Source organism: Salvelinus alpinus, chromosome 1 (genome assembly GCF_045679555.1).
Source record: "Salvelinus alpinus chromosome 1, SLU_Salpinus.1, whole genome shotgun sequence".
NCBI classification, from domain to species: Eukaryota; Metazoa; Chordata; class Actinopteri; order Salmoniformes; family Salmonidae; genus Salvelinus; species Salvelinus alpinus.
This window is the reverse complement of record NC_092086.1, coordinates 22,298,965-22,317,642: the sequence shown is the minus strand read 5'-3', so window position 1 is coordinate 22,317,642 and position 18,678 is coordinate 22,298,965. Positions and strand designations below refer to the sequence as shown.

At 43.2% G+C, this 18,678-nt stretch overlaps 1 protein-coding gene across 2 annotated transcripts in view; it reads left to right on the top strand.

The window, feature by feature from the left end:
* cyth1a (cytohesin 1a) overlaps window positions 1–18,678 on the top strand; it is a 116,689-nt gene that overhangs the window by 5,042 nt on the left and 92,969 nt on the right. The window contains exon 1 of one of the 2 annotated variants that reach the window (XM_071394113.1): window positions 15,349–15,806. The exons of the other annotated variant lie outside the window; for it this stretch is intronic. Within the exon in view, the coding sequence (XP_071250214.1) occupies window positions 15,728–15,806 (79 nt within the window). The 5' untranslated portion in view covers window positions 15,349–15,727. Of the gene's footprint in view, window positions 1–15,348; window positions 15,807–18,678 lie in introns of those variants that run through there. 2 annotated transcript variants of the gene reach the window in all.

Genomic DNA, 18,678 nt, shown 5'->3' with positions numbered 1-18,678 from the left:
TCAGTGGGAGAGGTGTGTTGGCTGTTACTGTCTCAGCGGGAGAGGTGTGTTGGCTGTAGAGGGCTGTTTCTGTCTCAGTGGGAGTGGTGTGTTGGCTGTTTCTGTGTCAGTGGGAGTGGTGTGTTGGCTGTTTCTGTCTCAGTGGGAGTGGTGTGTTGGCTGTTTCTGTCTCAGTGGGAGTGGTGTGTTGGCTGTAGAGGGCTGTGTCAGTGGGAGTGGTGTGTTGGCTGTTTCTGTGGGAGTGGTGTGTTGGCTGTAGAGGGCTGTTTCTGTGTCAGTGGGAGTGGTGTTTTGCTGTTTCTGTGTCAGTGGGAGTGGTGTGTTGGCTGTTTCTGTCTCAGTGGGAGTGGTGTTTAGGCTGTTTCTGTCTCAGCAGGAGTGGTGTGTTGGCTGTTTCTGTCTCAGTGGGAGTGGTGTGTTGGCTGTTTCTGTGTCAGTGGGAGAGGTGTGTTGGCTGTTACTGTCTCAGCGGGAGAGGTGTGTTGGCTGTAGAGGGCTGTTTCTGTCTCAGTGGGAGTGGTGTGTTGGCTGTTTCTGTCTCAGTGGGAGTGGTGTGTTGGCTGTTTCTGTCTCAGTGGGAGTGGTGTGTTGGCTGTAGAGGGCTGTTTCTGTGTCAGTGGGAGTGGTGTGTTGGCTGTTTCTGTCTCAGTGGGAGTGGTGTGTTGGCTGTTTCTGTGTCAGTGGGAGTGGTGTGTTGGCTGTTTCTGTCTCAGTGGGAGTGGTGTGTTGGCTGTTTCTGTCTCAGTGGGAGTGGTGTGTTGGCTGTTTCTGTGTCAGTGGGAGTGGTGTGTTGGCTGTTTCTGTGTCAGTGGGAGTGGTGTGTTGGCTGTTTCTGTCTCAGTGGGAGTGGTGTGTTGGCTGTTTCTGTCTCAGTGGGAGTGGTGTGTTGGCTGTTTCTGTGTCAGTGGGAGTGGTGTGTTGGCTGTTTCTGTGTCAGTGGGAGTGGTGTGTTGGCTGTTACTGTCTCAGTGGGAGTGGTGTGTTGGCTGTTACTGTCTCAGTGGGAGTGGTGTGTTGGCTGTTTCTGTGTCAGTGGGAGTGGTGTGTTGGCTGTTTCTGTGTGTGTATTAGTGTAATAGACCTGAGGGACAGGGGAGGTTCAGGCTCCTCCCACTACGCTACCATCAGTCACTTATCTGACCGTGTTGAATGCTGCTTGCTTTACTGCTTTACGGGTTATACTTTTACTAGAGTCCCCCGTCATGGGGCATATAAACACATGACATGACATACAGTAGCTTAAGTCATGAGCAGTCGTAACGGTTGAAGTTGAGAAATTACAACTGACTTTATAGTGACACAACAATGTAGTTTAGGTCAGCAAACTGGTTCAACTAATTCATGGCTTGTGTCATGACAATGTGATATAAGTCTTGTCTTAAGTTGACACTGTTATGTCATTGTTATGACAGTCTAATGTAGGCCTTATGACAGGGGGTTCAATTAAAATATGACTACTTTACTTTTCTTATGTAATAATGAGCTGTGATGTGACGAATAAGAGAGAGGATGTAGGAATGTAGTCAGCACATTTAGACCCACTGTGTCCCTGACACTCCTCCGCTACGTCCCAAATGGGACCCTAATCCCTACATAGTGCACAATATAGGGAATAGGGTGCCATTTGGGACACAGCCCTCCTGTCAAAACCACTGGTAAGAATGTCATATCATCATCCTCTTTCTGTAATGCATTTAGATTATTCAGCATAACTATAGGCTCCCGAGAGAGGATAGAAGTAATCCTTGCTTTCACTCAAGAATAGTGTGTGTGTGTGTGTGTGTTTAATCTAGTCAGACAAATAAATATTGTTTAGCCTAGTTTTATTTTTTATGTTGCATCTTCAGAGAATATGTTCTCAGTCTGTTGCCATCCTTTCCTGGGTCTCCTTACTTACTCTGCAGAGGGGGATGTTGCTAGGTACCAACCGTCACACCTAACTAGCCCTCCCGGGACACCAGACTGAGACCTTTTTATGCATGGCTGTGCTGCTTAATTTAGCATTAGCTTCCACACCGTCTTGTGTTACTTTTATGGCATACGACTTTGACTATGTTCCGTAGCCTAGCGGAAAGGAGCGTTGGGCCAGTAACCTAAAGGACTTTGACTATGTTCCGTAGCCTAGCGGAAAGGAGCGTTGGGCCAGTAACCTAAAGGACTTTGACTATGTTCCGTAGCCTAGCGGAAAGGAGCGTTGGGCCAGTAACCTAAAGGTCGCTCGTTCCAATCCCAAGCCAGCAAAAACAATATATATTGCCCTTGAGCAAGGCGCTTAACCCTAATTGCTCTAGGGTTGCCGTTGATAATAGCTGACCCTGGTCGTGACCCCTCTCTCTGAGGGTGTTGGGATATGGAGAAAAAAAACACATTTACAATTCACACTTGTAACGTGTGAAATACTCAAATAGAACAAATATAAGCGAGTGCTTGTGTTTGTCATATTTCACACATTACATGTGTGAATTGGAAATGTGTTTTTTGCACTTTACCACATTGTGATATCAGAGAAGGTTATAGTGCCTTGTTTCTGTCGCGATATCAACAAGGTTTTAGTCCGTTGCTACTTTATCATTTCAGTATTACTTTATAGACGCGGTAAAGAGGTCAATGGAATGCAGACCGTGGGGGATAGAAGTCGGACGCCGGATTGGCGTACATTCAACAAATCTGATCTAACAAAGTGGATATTCATCAAGTCCGTCATGATTGATGTATTGTAACAGGCCCACAATGTGCTTACTAAAGTCCCTTTTGATATATCTGGCTGTTTTCACTGCATAACATTTAGAAGTTGTCCCTTTTCAGGTTTAGAAGTAGTGACTGCTAAATGCTAACTCCCGTTCGTATAAGCTGGTAGCATAGATAGCATAGAGAAATCGGTGATGTCAGACGAAAAGGTTATATTCCATTGTTACTTTGTGATGTCAGAGGAAAAGGTTATATTCCATTGTTACTTTGTGATGTCAGAGGAAAAGGTTATATTCCATTGTTACTTTGTGATGTCAGAGGAAAAGGTTATATTCCATTGTTACTTTGTGATGTCAGAGGAAAAGGTTATATTCCATTGTTACTTTGTGATGTCAGAGGAAAAGGTTATATTCCATTGTTACTTTGTGATGTCAGAGGAAAAGGTTATATTCCATTGTTACTTTGTGATGTCAGAGGAAAAGGTTATATTCCATTGTTACTTTGTGATGTCAGAGGAAAAGGTTATATTCCATTGTTACTTTGTGATGTCAGAGGAAAAGGTTATATTCCATTGTTACTTTGTGATGGCAGAGGAAAAAGTTATATTCCATTGTTACTTTGTGATGTCAGAGGAAAAGGTTATATTCCATTGTTACTTTGTGATGTCAGAGGAAAAGGTTATATTCCATTGTTACTTTGTGATGTCAGAGGAAAAGTAAAGGTCATGTCTGTTTTTTTAATGCTACAGTCAGAGTTTTAGATACTGTTCAATATGTTCAATATCTAGTTCTTTCTACATGATGAAGTGCACCCACAGAGGAAGTACAGTCAGTGGCTCGGGTTGCTGTTGTGCTTTCAGGTGTGTGTGTGGTTGCCGTGGTTACAGCTGCTAGACGGCAGGCCCTGCCTATTCCTGTTGGTGTTCCTCTGTCCCTTCTATCATGCTGTCAGTCTGACTGATGGTCCCTCCTCCTAGACAGAATGACTGACATGTAGTTGGCCAAGCACATTGTTCTGACAGATGGCACCGCCTTCTAGACAGAATGACTGATGTGTGGTTGGCTGAGCACGTCGTTCTGACAGATAGCCCCGCCTTCTAGACAGAATGACTGACGTGGTTGGCTGGGCCTGTTGTTTACTTCAGTCATCTCAGCTCAGGCGGAGTTCAGCTGTTTGGACTTATTTCTGGAGACCTGAGATTAGAAGGGCTCTTACAGACAGCACATTTTAAACACTGCTTCCCTCTCATATGCAAAACACTCTCAGACAGAAATCAGCCGCCCAAAACTCCCTGCAGCGCGTATAGCCACCCGCTGTGGTTAGAAAGACACGGTCTGAAAGAAGGACCTGAAAGATGAAGAAGGGGGAAAACATCTGAAAATAAGAGAGAAAAAAGTAACTGTCACATTGAAGCGGATGTGAATCAGTTAGTTGATCTTTCTTCTCACTTCCTCTGAAATACACAACTCTGCCTCTGTCTGCCTCTCTGAAATACACAACTCTGCCTCTGCCTCTCTGAAATACACAACTCTGCCTCTATCTCTGTCTGCCTCTCTGAAATACACAACTCTGCCTCTATCTCTGTCTGCCTCTCTGAAATACACAACTCTGCCTCTATCTCTGTCTGCCTCTCTGAAATACACAACTCTGCCTCTGTCTGCCTCTCTGAAATACACAACTCTGCCTCTATCTCTGTCTGCCTCTCTGAAATACACAACTCTGCCTCTATCTCTGTCTGCCTCTCTGAAATACACAACTCTGCCTCTATCTCTGTCTGCCTCTCTGAAATACACAACTCTGCCTCTGTCTATCTCTGTCTGCCTCTCTGAAATACACAACTCTGTCTATCTCTGTCGGCCTCTCTGAAATGCACAGCTCTGCCTCTGTCTATCTCTGTCTGCCTCTCTGAAATACACAACTCTGCCTCTGTCTATCTCTGTCTGCCTCTCTGAAATACATAACTCTGCCTCGGTCTATCTATGTCTGCCTCTCTGTCTGCCTGTCTACCTCTGTCTGCCTGTCTACCTGTTTATCTCTGTCTGCCTCTGTCTGCCTGTTTATCTCTGTCTGCCTCGGTCTGCCTGTTTATCTCTGTCTGCCTGTCCATCTCTGTTTGCCTCTCTGCCTGTCTGCCTCTGTCTGCCTGTTTATCCCTGTCTGCCTCTGTCTGCCCTGTCCATCTCTGTCTGCCTTTGTCTGTCTGTCTGCCTGTCTACCTCTGTCTGCATGCGCTGTCTACCTCTGTCTGCCTGTCTGTCTGTCTGCCTCTGTCTGAGCCACAAGGGACAAATCTAATTTTATTGGTCGCATACACATGTTTAGCAGATGTCATTGTGGGTGTACTGAAAGGTTTGTGTTCCTAGCTCCAACAGTGCAGTAATATCTGACAATTCACAACCATACACACAGATCTAAAAGTAAATAATGGAGTTAAGAAATCTAGAAATAATAGGACGAGCAATGTCTTAGTCCAGAGTATAAATATATATATACAGTACCAGTCAAAAGTTTGGACACGCCTACTCACTCCAGGATTTTTCTTTAACACTTTTGGTTACTACATGATTCCATGTGTTATTTCATAGTTTTGATGTCTTCACTATTATTCTATAATGTAAGAAAATAGCGAAAATTAAGCAAAACCCTGGAATGAGTATATGTGATGAGATGTATAGGCATTATGGACAGCATATTGATAGAATATATAGTATACCTGAAGAATACGTAGGATAGATTAGTATATGTACAGGGAGGAGATAACATGTTAAACTTGTTACCCTGATGAAGGTAAGGTACCCTGACCAAACCATAGGTTCTATGTGAAAATTCGACTTAAATGGAAGTTAGCATTTGTCCCTAAGACGTTTGTGGAGCATTCACGATAACCATTGTGCTGGAGTTTCTTCCTCTGCTGGCTAGCTGTACCCTGACACTGTGTTCCGTAGTTATTCTAAGCTGTACAACTTGTGTAAGCAGCCTCTTGTGATGCTTAGAACATCAGTGGATCAGGAGGGCTGTTGTTGCTTTCTCCCAGCTGCTATTTTGAGTCACCAAAAACAAGTTAATAATCCACCTCCACACCACTACTCAGCAGGGTTGGGGTCAATTCCATTTCAATTCCAGTCCATTCAGAAACTACACCAAATTACAATTACACCTTTTCCTCATTGAAAAGCATTGAAGAGATTTGGAATTAGAATTTAAGTGTACTGGAATTCACCCAAACCTACACAGTACAGTACCCAGTAAATAATCCACCTACACAGTACAGTGCCCAGTAAATAATCCACCTACACAGTACAGTACCCAGTAACTAATCCACCTACACAGTACAGTACCCAGTAACTAATCCACCTACACAGTACAGTACCCAGTAAATAATCTACCTACACAGTACGGTACCCAGTAAATAATCCACCTACACAGTACAGTACCCAGTAAATACCCAGTAAATAATCCACCTACACAGTACAGTACCCAGTAAATAATCCACCTACACAGTGCAGTACCCAGTAAATAATCCACCTACATAGTACAGTACCCAGTAACTAATCCACCTACACAGTACAGTACCCAGTAAATAGTCTACCTACACAGTACAGTACCCAGTAAATACCCAGTAAATAATCCACCTACACAGTACAGTACCCAGTAAATACCCAGTAAATAATCCACCTACACAGTACAGTACCCAGTAAATACTCAGTAAATAATCCACCTACACAGTACAGTACCCAGTAAATAATCCACCTACACAGTACAGTACCCAGGAAATAATCCACCTACACAGTACAGTACCCAGTAAATACCCAGTAAATAATCCACCTACACAGTACAGTACCCAGTAAATACTCAGTAACTAATCCACCTACACAGTACAGTACCCAGTAAATAATCCACCTACACAGTACAGTGCCCAGTAAATAATCCACCTACACAGTACAGTACCCAGTAACTAATCCACCTACACAGTACAGTACCCAGTAACTAATCCACCTACACAGTACAGTACCCAGTAAATAATCTACCTACACAGTACGGTACCCAGTAAATAATCCACCTACACAGTACAGTACCCAGTAAATACCCAGTAAATAATCCACCTACACAGTACAGTACCCAGTAAATAATCCACCTACACAGTGCAGTACCCAGTAAATAATCCACCTACATAGTACAGTACCCAGTAACTAATCCACCTACACAGTACAGTACCCAGTAAATAGTCTACCTACACAGTACAGTACCCAGTAAATACCCAGTAAATAATCCACCTACACAGTACAGTACCCAGTAAATACCCAGTAAATAATCCACCTACACAGTACAGTACCCAGTAAATACTCAGTAAATAATCCACCTACACAGTACAGTACCCAGTAAATAATCCACCTACACAGTACAGTACCCAGTAAATAATCCACCTACACAGTACAGTACCCAGTAAATACCCAGTAAATAATCCACCTACACAGTACAGTACCCAGTAAATACTCAGTAACTAATCCACCTACACAGTACAGTACCCAGTAAATAGTCTACCTACACAGTACAGTACCCAGTAAATACCCAGTAAATAATCCACCTACACAGTACAGTACCCAGTAAATACTCAGTAAATAATCCACCTACACAGTACAGTACCCAGTAAATACCCAGTAAATAATCCACCTACACAGTACAGTACCCAGTAAATACCCAGTAAATAATCCACCTACACAGTACAGTACCCAGTAAATACCCAGTAAATAGTCCACCTACACAGTACAGTACCCAGTAAATACCCAGTAAATAATCCACCTACACAGTACAGTACCCAGTAAATACCCAGTAAATAATCTACCTACACAGTACAGTACCCAGTAAATAATCCACCTACACAGTACAGTACCCAGTAAATACCCAGTAAATAATCCACCTACACAGTACAGTACCCAGTAAATACCCAGTAAATAATCCACCTACACAGTACAGTACCCAGTAAATACCCAGTAAATAATCCACCTACACAGTACAGTACCCAGTAAATAATCCACCTACACAGTACAGTACCCAGTAAATAATCCACCTACACAGTACAGTACCCAGTAAATAATCCACCTACACAGTACAGTACCCAGTAAATAATCCACCTACACAGTACAGTACCCAGTAAATAATCCACCTACACAGTACAGTACCCAGTAAATAATCCACCTACACAGTACAGTACCCAGTAAATAATCCACATACACAGTACAGTACCCAGTAAATACCCAGTAAATAATCCACCTACACAGTACAGTACCCAGTAAATAATCCACCTACACAGTACAGTACCCAGTAAATAATCCACATACACAGTACAGTACCCAGTAAATACCCAGTAAATAATCCACCTACACAGTACAGTACCCAGTAAATAATCCACCTACACAGTACAGTACCCAGTAAATAATCCACCTACACAGTACACAGTACAGTACCCAGTAAATAATCCACCTACACAGTACAGTACCCAGTAAATAATCCACCTACACAGTACAGTACCCAGTAAATAATCCACCTACACAGTACAGTACCCAGTAAATAATCCACATACACAGTACAGTACCCAGTAAATACCCAGTAGATAATCCACCTACACAGTACAGTACCCAGTAAATAATCCACCTACACAGTACAGTACCCAGTAAATACCCAGTAAATAATCCACCTACACAGTACAGTACCCAGTAAATACCCAGTAAATAATCCACCTACACAGTACAGTACCCAGTAAATAATCCACCTACACAGTACAGTACCCAGTAAATAATCCACCTACACAGTACAGTACCCAGTAAATACTCAGTAAATAATCCACCTACACAGTACAGTACCCAGTAAATACCCAGTAAATAATCCACCTACACAGTACAGTACCCAGTAAATACCCAGTAAATAATCCACCTACACAGTACAGTACCCAGTAAATAATCCACCTACACAGTACAGTACCCAGTAAATAATCCACCTACACAGTACAGTACCCAGTAAATACTCAGTAACTAATCCACCTACACAGTACAGTACCCAGTAAATACTCCACCTACACAGTACAGTACCCAGTAAATACTCAGTAAATAATCCACCTACACAGTACAGTACCCAGTAAATAATCCACCTACACAGTACAGTACCCAGTAAATAATCCACCTACACAGTACAGTACCCAGTAAATAATCCACCTACACAGTACAGTACCCAGTAAATAATCCACCTACACAGTACAGTACCCAGTAAATACCCAGTAAATAATCCACCTACACAGTACAGTACCCAGTAAATAATCCACCTACACAGTACAGTACCCAGTAAATACCCAGTTAATAATCCACCTCCACACCACTGTACTCAGCAGGGTTGGGGTCAATTCCATTTCAATTCCAGTCCATTCAGAAACTACACCAAATTACAATTACACCTTTTCCTCATTGAAAAGCATTGAAGAGATTTGGAATTAGAATTTAAGTGTACTGGAATTCACCCAAACCTACACAGTACAGTACCCAGTAAATATTCCACCTACACAGTACAGTACCCAGTAAATAATCCACCTACACAGTACAGTACCCAGTAAATACCCAGTAAATAATCCACCTACACAGTACAGTACCCAGTAAGTACTCAGTAAATAATCCACCTACACAGTACAGTACCCAGTAAATACCCAGTAAATAATCCACCTACACAGTACAGTACCCCGTAAATACCCAGTAAATAATCCACCTACACAGTACAGTACCCAGTAAATACTCAGTAAATAATCCACCTACACAGTACAGTACCCAGTAAATAGTCTAACTACACAGTACAGTACCCAGTAAATACCCAGTAAATAATCCACCTACACAGTACAGTACCCAGTAAATAATCCACCTACACAGTACAGTACCCAGTAAATAATCCACCTACACAGTACAGTACCCAGTAAATACCCAGTAAATAATCCACCTACACAGTACAGTACCCAGTAAATACCCAGTAAATAATCCACCTACACAGTACAGTACCCAGTAAATAATCCACCTACACAGTACAGTACCCAGTAAATAATCCACCTACACAGTACAGTACCCAGTAAATAATCCACCTACACAGTACAGTACCCAGTAAATAATCCACCTACACAGTACAGTACCCAGGAAATAATCCACCTACACAGTAAATACCCAGTAAATAATCCACCTACACAGTACAGTACCCAGTAAATACCCAGTAAATAATCCACCTACACAGTACAGTACCCAGTAAATAATCCACCTACACAGTACAGTACCCAGTAAATAATCCACCTACACAGTACAGTACCCAGTAAATAATCCACCTATACAGTACAGTACCCAGTAAATAATCCACCTACACAGTACAGTACCCAGTAAATAATCCACCTACACAGTACAGTACCCAGTAAATAATCAGTAGATAATCCACCTACACAGTACAGTACCCAGTAAATACCCAGTAAATAATCCACCTACACAGTACAGTACCCAGTAAATAGTCCACCTACACAGTACAGTACCCAGTAAATAATCCACCTACACAGTACAGTACCCAGTAAATACTCAGTAAATAATCCACCTACACAGTACAGTACCCAGTAAATAATCCACCTACACAGTACAGTACCCAGTAAATACCCAGTAAATAATCCACCTACACAGTACAGTACCCAGTAAATACCCAGTAAATAATCCACCTACACAGTACAGTACCCAGTAAATAATCCACCTACACAGTACAGTACCCAGTAAATAATCCACCTACACAGTACAGTACCCAGTAAATAATCCACCTACACAGTACAGTACCCAGTAAATAATCCACCTACACAGTACAGTACCCAGTAAATAATCCACCTACACAGTACAGTACCCAGTAAATACTCAGTAAATAATCCACCTACACAGTACAGTACCCAGTAAATACCCAGTAAATAATCCACCTACACAGTACAGTACCCAGTAAATACCCAGTAAATAATCCACCTACACAGTACAGTACCCAGTAAATAATCCACCTACACAGTACAGTACCCAGTAAATACTCAGTAAATAATCCACCTACACAGTACAGTACCCAGTAAATACCCAGTAAATAATCCACCTACACAGTACAGTACCCAGTAAATAATCCACCTACACAGTACAGTACCCAGTAAATACTCAGTAAATAATCCACCTACACAGTACAGTACCCAGTAAATACCCAGTAAATAATCCACCTACACAGTACAGTACCTAGTAAGTACTCAGTAAATATGATCACTTTTCATCCAGCGTTTGTGTGTTTTCAGTCTGTTCTGACTGGTTGCCACCCCTGGTCTGTATCCCCTGTACTCTCCATACTCTGTATCTCCCTGTGGTCCTGTATGTTTCAGTTGGTAGAGCATGGCACAGGTAACACCAGGATTGTGGGTTTGATTCCTGCAGCCACCCATATGTAAAATGTATGCGCGCATGACTGTAAATTGTCATTCTATTCCTCTGCAGTGGAGATGTTGCTAGATACCGTCACCCTAGCACACTAGCCTTCTTAGGGCACCAGGCTCTCTTATGGTTCTGTATGGCTGTTTCTGCATGGCTCATCTACCCAATCCTATGGCAGTTTTGTAGAGTTCTGCTGCGTAACATAAGATGATGTTCTCTTTTATAGGAGTACCAGCCATGTCTGCCTGAGCAAATGAGGGATGTGAAAGTTGTGATGGATGAGTTTGACCGAAACAAGCATGCACAGGGAGGACCCATGACCTGGGTCATGTTCATTAGGCACGTAACAGAGGAAAACTGCCTGAAAGGGAGTGAAAACTCTGGGAAACATTTTGCTACGGTGTGCGCTAATGAACACGACCCAGGATACTAGTGGATAATGGAGATGCTGCCATAAAACCAAGATGAACTTCCTGTTGCTTGAAATGCCCACTTGGTGGCAGACGTGTACCAGACAGCTCATCAAATTACAGTTCAACACTGATATAAACAGAGAAAATACAATACCAATATTGTAAGGACAGTATTGTAAACACTATATTGTCTTTACATGTCAGCTAACTCAAAAATCTAGGTCTCGTGAATCGTGAATTTTAACATGGTTTATTTCATGAAGGCATAAATGAGAAGGCTATTAACTTGTTATGAACTATGTCTATGTTTGATGAACAATCTTGACAATTGGACTCACAGTTTTCGTTATACTTTTGGTTTATAGAAGCAGCTGCATCCAGCTTGAGTCAACATTTAGGACACTTCCTTATTAGGAACTCCCTGACATGGGCACAAATAATGATTTGGGAGCATCATGTGAGGAAATGCTGTGATGTCTAGCCATTTCCCCTTAGGGGAGAACTCTGCTCCACCTAACCGCAAGACTTCAGTGCCTTTCTCAAACTTTGTCATGTTTCTGCGTGTGTGTGTGTGTGCGTGTTTTGTGGTCATGAATGTGTGTGTCTAGTATTTATGTGCACAGCCTGCATAGTCTTGGTGCATAAAGATGTGTGTGGCTAAAGGCAGCTATAAGAACTGTGTGGAGTCTGTCGTCTGATAGTGATACCAGAGGTGTTATAATTAGAACAATGACGCCAGCTCCCTGTGCTGTGTCCATCATTATGACACATGGGGATGGATGGCTTCTGTCTGGACCTACAGGAGCCCAGAGTGTCGGACTTTGAAAGTGTCGGACTTTGAAAGTGTCGGTCTGTGAAAGGACAAATAATGACACTCAACCACAATTGGGGGAAAATAAAAGTTAAACACACACACACACACACACACACACACACATATTTCTTCCTCCCTGACTACTATACCAGGTCCCACAGTCCCTTGCAGTACAATGGAGATGCATAGCCTACATATTAAAAATAAAACAAAGCAGATGCAGGATTTGTGCTGACTTCACAGAGCAGGGTCTTGACTGTCCCTCTCGTGACGGGCCTGTTACACTGGAACGATGACATGCAGCTGCAGCACTTTGAGTACTTCCTCCTGACTCTGCAGCTTCAGGCTGTGTCCCAAATCGCACCCTATTCCCTATATTCTTCAAACTCAACTCTGGACTGGAAGCCAGTTCCACTGTGTTTTTCATTGCTCCCCTCTAATCAGGGACTGATTTAGACCTGGGACACCAGGTGTGTGCAATTAATGATCAGGTAGAACAGAAGACCAGCATGCACAGGACCTCGTAGGGTAAGAGTTGAATACTGCCCTATATAGTGCACTACTTTTAACCGTGGTCCATTTGGGATGTAGACCCTGGTCTGGGGTCAGTGTTGGAGTCTTCCTCCCGTGGTACAGTCAGGCAGGGCTCGGGTGAAGGATGCCAGTCATGTCTTCATTACCACCCCACTGTCACAGCATCACCTCCTCCCCACACCCCATGGCCCTCAGTCATTTTCACAGCCCTCAGTCAGTCTATGTAAGGCCGCTGCTCTGCGACACAGCCTGATTGGCAGAGAAGGAGGGGATGAGGCACCTGATTGTCAGAGAAGGAGGGGCTGAGGCACCTGATTGGCAGAGAGGGAGGGATGAAGCACCTGATTGTCAGAAGGAGGGGCTGAGGCAGAGTGATGGACACAGAGTGATGGCTACTTGTGTTTAAGAATGAGAGAGTGTTTGACACTAGGTGAGTGAATGACACCAGGTGAGTGATTGACAGATGGTAGAACTCACAGTGACAGTTGATTATTGATAGCTTGTCTGCCGTGGAAGGTAAACTGGGCTGCACTCCCCAAAGAGAAATAGAAAACGAAATATGAATGCAGGAACCAAATCTCATTTGAATCAAAGGAGTCAAATCCCGTTAGGACTGTGAATCTGGATTTGTGTGCATATATGTGTGTGTGTGTGTGTGTGTGTGTGTGTTACTGTGAAGAAAAGGACCCTTGTGTGATTGTGTTTTTGTGAGTAGCTGCAATAGCAGAGAAGAAGATCGTAATCACAACAAATGAATCACAGATTCTTGTCCACGAACAAACCATTTCTTTTTAACCTGTTGCCAAGCAACAATGAGTTCTGGATTTGTACATAAAGGTTGTGTTCCAATGGGACCCTATTACCTACATAGTGCACTACTTTTGACTGGTGAAATGTAGTGCACCGTGTAGGGAATAGGGTTCCATTTGGGACGCATACAAAGGCTTCATAAACCAATCCTGAGAGGAAGGATCAAACCAAAACAGAGGGTGGAGGAATGAATCTGATGCACTGCCTTAGATACAGTAACCACAACAACTGTACATTTAGGATATTTAGAAGACACTCTTATCCGGAACAACTTAAGGAGCTGTCCTATGGTCATTGTCATTCCAAAACACATGGACAGGTTTTTCACCTAGTCGGCTCAGGGATTCGAACCAGCGACCTTTCGGTTACTGGATCAACACTCTAAACCTCTAGGCTACCTGCCGCCTGTAGTAGGTTAGCCTGGTCCCAGATCTGTTTGGCCTGTATACTAGGCTACCTGCCGCCTGTAGTAGGTTAGCCTGGTCCCAGATCTGTTTGGCCTGTATACTAGGCTACCTGCCGCCTGTAGTAGGTTAGCCTGGTCCCAGATCTGTTTGGCCTGTATACTAGGCTACCTGCCGCCTGTAGTAGGTTAGCCTGGTCCCAGATCTGTTTGGCCTGTATACTAGGCTAAGGCTACCTGCCGCCTGTAGTAGGTTAGCCTGGTCCCAGATCTGTTTGGCCTGTATACTAGGCTACCTGCCACCTGTAGTAGGTTAGCCTGGTCCCAGATCTGTTTGGCCTGTATACTAGGCTACCTGCCGCCTGTAGTAGATTAGCCTGGTCCCAGATATGTTTGGCCTGTATAGCCAACTGCTATGGTCCAATGTTTTGGAATGACAATGACCATAGGACAGCACGAACAGATCTAGGAACCGGGCTAAGACATCTGTGTGTGTGTGTGTGTGTGTGTATGACATCTTGATTTAAATGTCTATACACACAGACAATTGCGAACGTTTTACGTTTTCAGATAGGCATGTTGAAGTATATATCTTGGTCAATGTCGTGCAGCTTTTGACAGGTTATTTCAATATACCACTTTCATATAAGAGTGTGGGATGGTTTAAAGAATCCAAGGTCCAATAAGCCTTTATTTGCTGGACATACGGTGTTTCCCAATGATCTCTCCTTCTTCCTGAAGTGTGTCCTCGTTCCCTTCTCTCCACATATTTAAAAGCACTGGATTGGTGTAGTTAGAGGTTACATGGAGTTCTCATATACCAGTCATTTCAAGAGATGTGACCATAGAGTCTAGATCGAGTCTATTAAAAAACACCCCGTAGTATTCTGACGGGTGACTAAATATTCCTATAAACATGATCCTTTGAACTGCTTCAGGTCTTGGTGCTGCAGAACATATTGATGTTATCACGAGTGGTGTTTTTCAATGCATCTGTTTGTGTTGAGAGAGAATTTGCCCATAAGGTGAGTTAATATGTGCTCCTACACACAGCCTGAGAATGTGTTTGTGTGTGCAATCTGTTTAGTCTAAGAATATCTTGCAGAGTTACTGTGCAAAGTAAGAAGGGAGCGCAAGAGACACACAGCGAGAGAAAAGAGGCTCAGAGAGAGGGAGCAGAATAGAGGAAGAGAGAGCACAAAAGGGGAAGAGGGAGAAAGCAGCAAAGAGTTCAGCTGTGGCTACTGAAGAGAAAGGGTAGAAAGACTGAAATGCAGAAAGAGAAGAGGGTGAAGGAAAAGTGCTTTGACTACTTGAAGTCCCAGTGACACACACCAGGACCTGAGGAGGAATTTGTTCCATGGACGGCAGCCGTCGGCTGAGGAGGCAGACGAGAAGGAGCGAAGAAGGGGATGAGGAGAGCTCTCTCTCGTTCTCTCTCTGGAAAGAAGGGAGACTGGCCTTCACAACAACTTATCCTTTGTCCACCTCCGTCTGCTGAACTGAATCACAGGGAACGAAAGAGAAAGCCCCTCAGACACTCACACACCCACACTAGTACACTAAGAATCATTCCCCCCATCCACACACACACAGTTCTGACTGAGCCGTCATGGGGACAGTGAGCGAACTTTGCGCATCCAGTTTCCAAGCGTTCCTGCGTCCTGCGGTGAAGGACCCGCCTCCTCCAGGTAAAATGGGCTGCCTTGGGAACCAACTATGTGGATTAGATAGCCTGTCGTCAACCGATGATTGATGTTTGTCTTGTTGCCTGCCTCTGTTAATGTATTCATGGTGTCGCCACAGTTAGCGGGAAATGGGGAAATGTCATGTTCCACTTTGGTTGAATTTCATTATCAGGTGCCTTGGGTTTATTTTCATTTGAATCTTGTAGATAATGTACCTTTGTAAATGAGTTGCTCTCTCTCTCTCTGAAATACTTGATCGATGTGATCATGTTACTATTTGATCAATGGTTTGTTCATGTGTCTCTTGGAGATGTACAGTATGATACTCTATGTTGCTTTCTGTGTTGTTCAGAAGGATATGTTAGTTTGTCTTTCAGTGTTGTTCAGAAGGATATGTTAGTTTGTCTTTCTGTGTTGTTCAGAAGGATATGTTAGTTTGTCTTTCAGTGTTGTTCAGAAGAATATGTTAGTTTGTCTTTCTGTGTTGTTCAGAAGGATATGCTAGTTTGTCTTTCTGTGTTGTTCAGAAGGATATGTTACTTTGTCTTTCTGTGTTGTTCAGAAGGATATGTTACTTTGTCTTTCAGTGTTGTTCAGAAGGATATGTTAGTTTGTCTTTCAGTGTTGTTCAGAAGGATATGTTAGTTTGTCTTTCTGTGTTGTTCAGAAGGATATGTTAGTTTGTCTTTCAGTGTTGTTCAGAAGAATATGTTAGTTTGTCTTTCTGTGTTGTTCAGAAGGATATGCTAGTTTGTCTTTCTGTGTTGTTCAGAAGGATATGTTAGTTTGTCTTTCTGTGTTGTTCAGAAGGATATGTTAGTTTGTCTTTCAGTGTTGTTCAGAAGGATATGTTAGTTTGTCTTTCTGTGTTGTTCAGAAGGATATGTTAGTTTGTCTTTCAGTGTTGTTCGGAAAGATGTTATTAAGAGTATTAAGAGATAATATCAGATGCCAGATTACATTTCTCATTGGTTGAGAGGTGCAGCCATTGGAATGGCTGTTGGTTCCTTGACAAAATGTGTGTGTGTTTGGTGCGTGTGTGTTTGGTGTGTGTGTGTGTGTGTGTGAAGCATGAACACGTGGCTTCCCCAGAGGTAATAACAAACCACTGGGACAGAGATATCTGTAGCTTGCTGTAGCTAATGAGCTGGTTTCATTAGTGTTCAGTTTAAGACCTTTCTCCCTCTAAACAGAGCAGTAGTGGAGTGAGCCCAGCTAATGCCATTAGTGAGAGCACATGTAATCCCTGCAGCACCCACACACTGCCAGAGGAAATAGGCACACCTTCTGACAGTAAGCATCTCTCCTCTGTAATTAGCTCACTAAATCTAGATCTCACACCATCAATACATGGACACGTAAACAAATGCCTGTACAATCACAGATACCTCCCCTGGCTTCCATCCCAGCAGACACAATGACATACAGCTTTAACTCACCTCTGGCATCTTCTTTTACTTGTCCTATATTGAGACAATAATAGGTTACTGTACCTTTAATTACTTTGGGCTTCAGTCTCTTTGGGGGCGTGGTTTCAAATCCCACTGCTGCCATAATGTTTAGAGTACAAAACAGGTTCTTGCCCTTATTTCACTGGTAAATTGCTGTGTCCTCAAAGACGAAGGGCACCGCGGTAGTGTTAATTTGGGATCATCTCCTAAACCCAGATTACCGGGGCCCATTGCTCCTCTATAATCTATCATCACAAACTAGGAGGTTTAAGATAGTAGTTTGTAGCCTCTCAGTGAATCAGTAATGGGTGACTGGGTTTGTTTATACACGCCATCTGTCTCTCCAAACTTCAGATTTCATTTTCATTCTCTTACTGTAAGTCTCAACAAGACAGACGTATTAGAATGTGATGGTGCCAGAGTGGTATTGTGAAAGGGCGGTAGGGGTGGAGGGGCAAGTCATGTGTTGTTACTCCTTCACGTTGAGAGCAAGTGCCTCAGGGGAATTAGTTGTCCTGGGGATAATCATTTGGGACTGTTTTTTGTTGTTGACATTTTAGTCATGAACAGACACTCTTATCCAGAGAGATGTACAGGTGCAATTAGGGTTAAGAACCTTGCTCAAGGGCACATCAACAGATTTTTCTGTGTGTCAGGCCAACAACCTTTCGGTTACTGGCCTGACACTCTTAACCTCTAGACTACATTTCGCTAGCCGTGGCTGTGTGGGAGAGTGTTGTGTTGACATCGCTCAAGGCAAGGGCTTTGTTCTTCAATGTGCTAGCCCCTTAGCAGCTGATAGCGTGCAGCAGACCAGGGTGGTTACAGTGGGGAAGTGATGCTGATTGTGATGTTGAAATACCTGAGTCAGCGCTGGTGGCTATGTGTGCAGAGAGAGAAGAGACTCTTTAGGACAGGGGAAAGTGGGGACGTCTGAACTAGAATTTCCTGGAATTAAGACAGCTGTGACGACGGTAACAATCATAGTTGTCACGACAACATGCGCAGCGGGCAAAAATGGTTGAAATGATGTCACATTGACGTCCTAATAACATCATAATAACGTAATTTCAACCAGTTTAACTGCGATGATGTTATTTCAACCAGATTGTCCAGGTGGTCTGAGGACCTGGTTGTACCATGGGGCTTGGGTGATGGGGCAGAATGGGCAATGTTAGGATATTAGGTCTGTTGTTCGGTTTCAGTCGGTTACATTATGGCAGCAAGCTGATCTCTTATCCCACTATTCTTCAAACTGGGCTGAATCATCATTGCTACAAATTGTTACAACCATGTCCATGTTAGTGCACCACTATAGTACGTACATTGCACCGTTCATTTGTCAGATAGCGCATGGTTCAGGTCTCTAATGTTTTTCCATTGTAATTGAGACAGTGAATTTGAAAGGCATGTATGATATCATA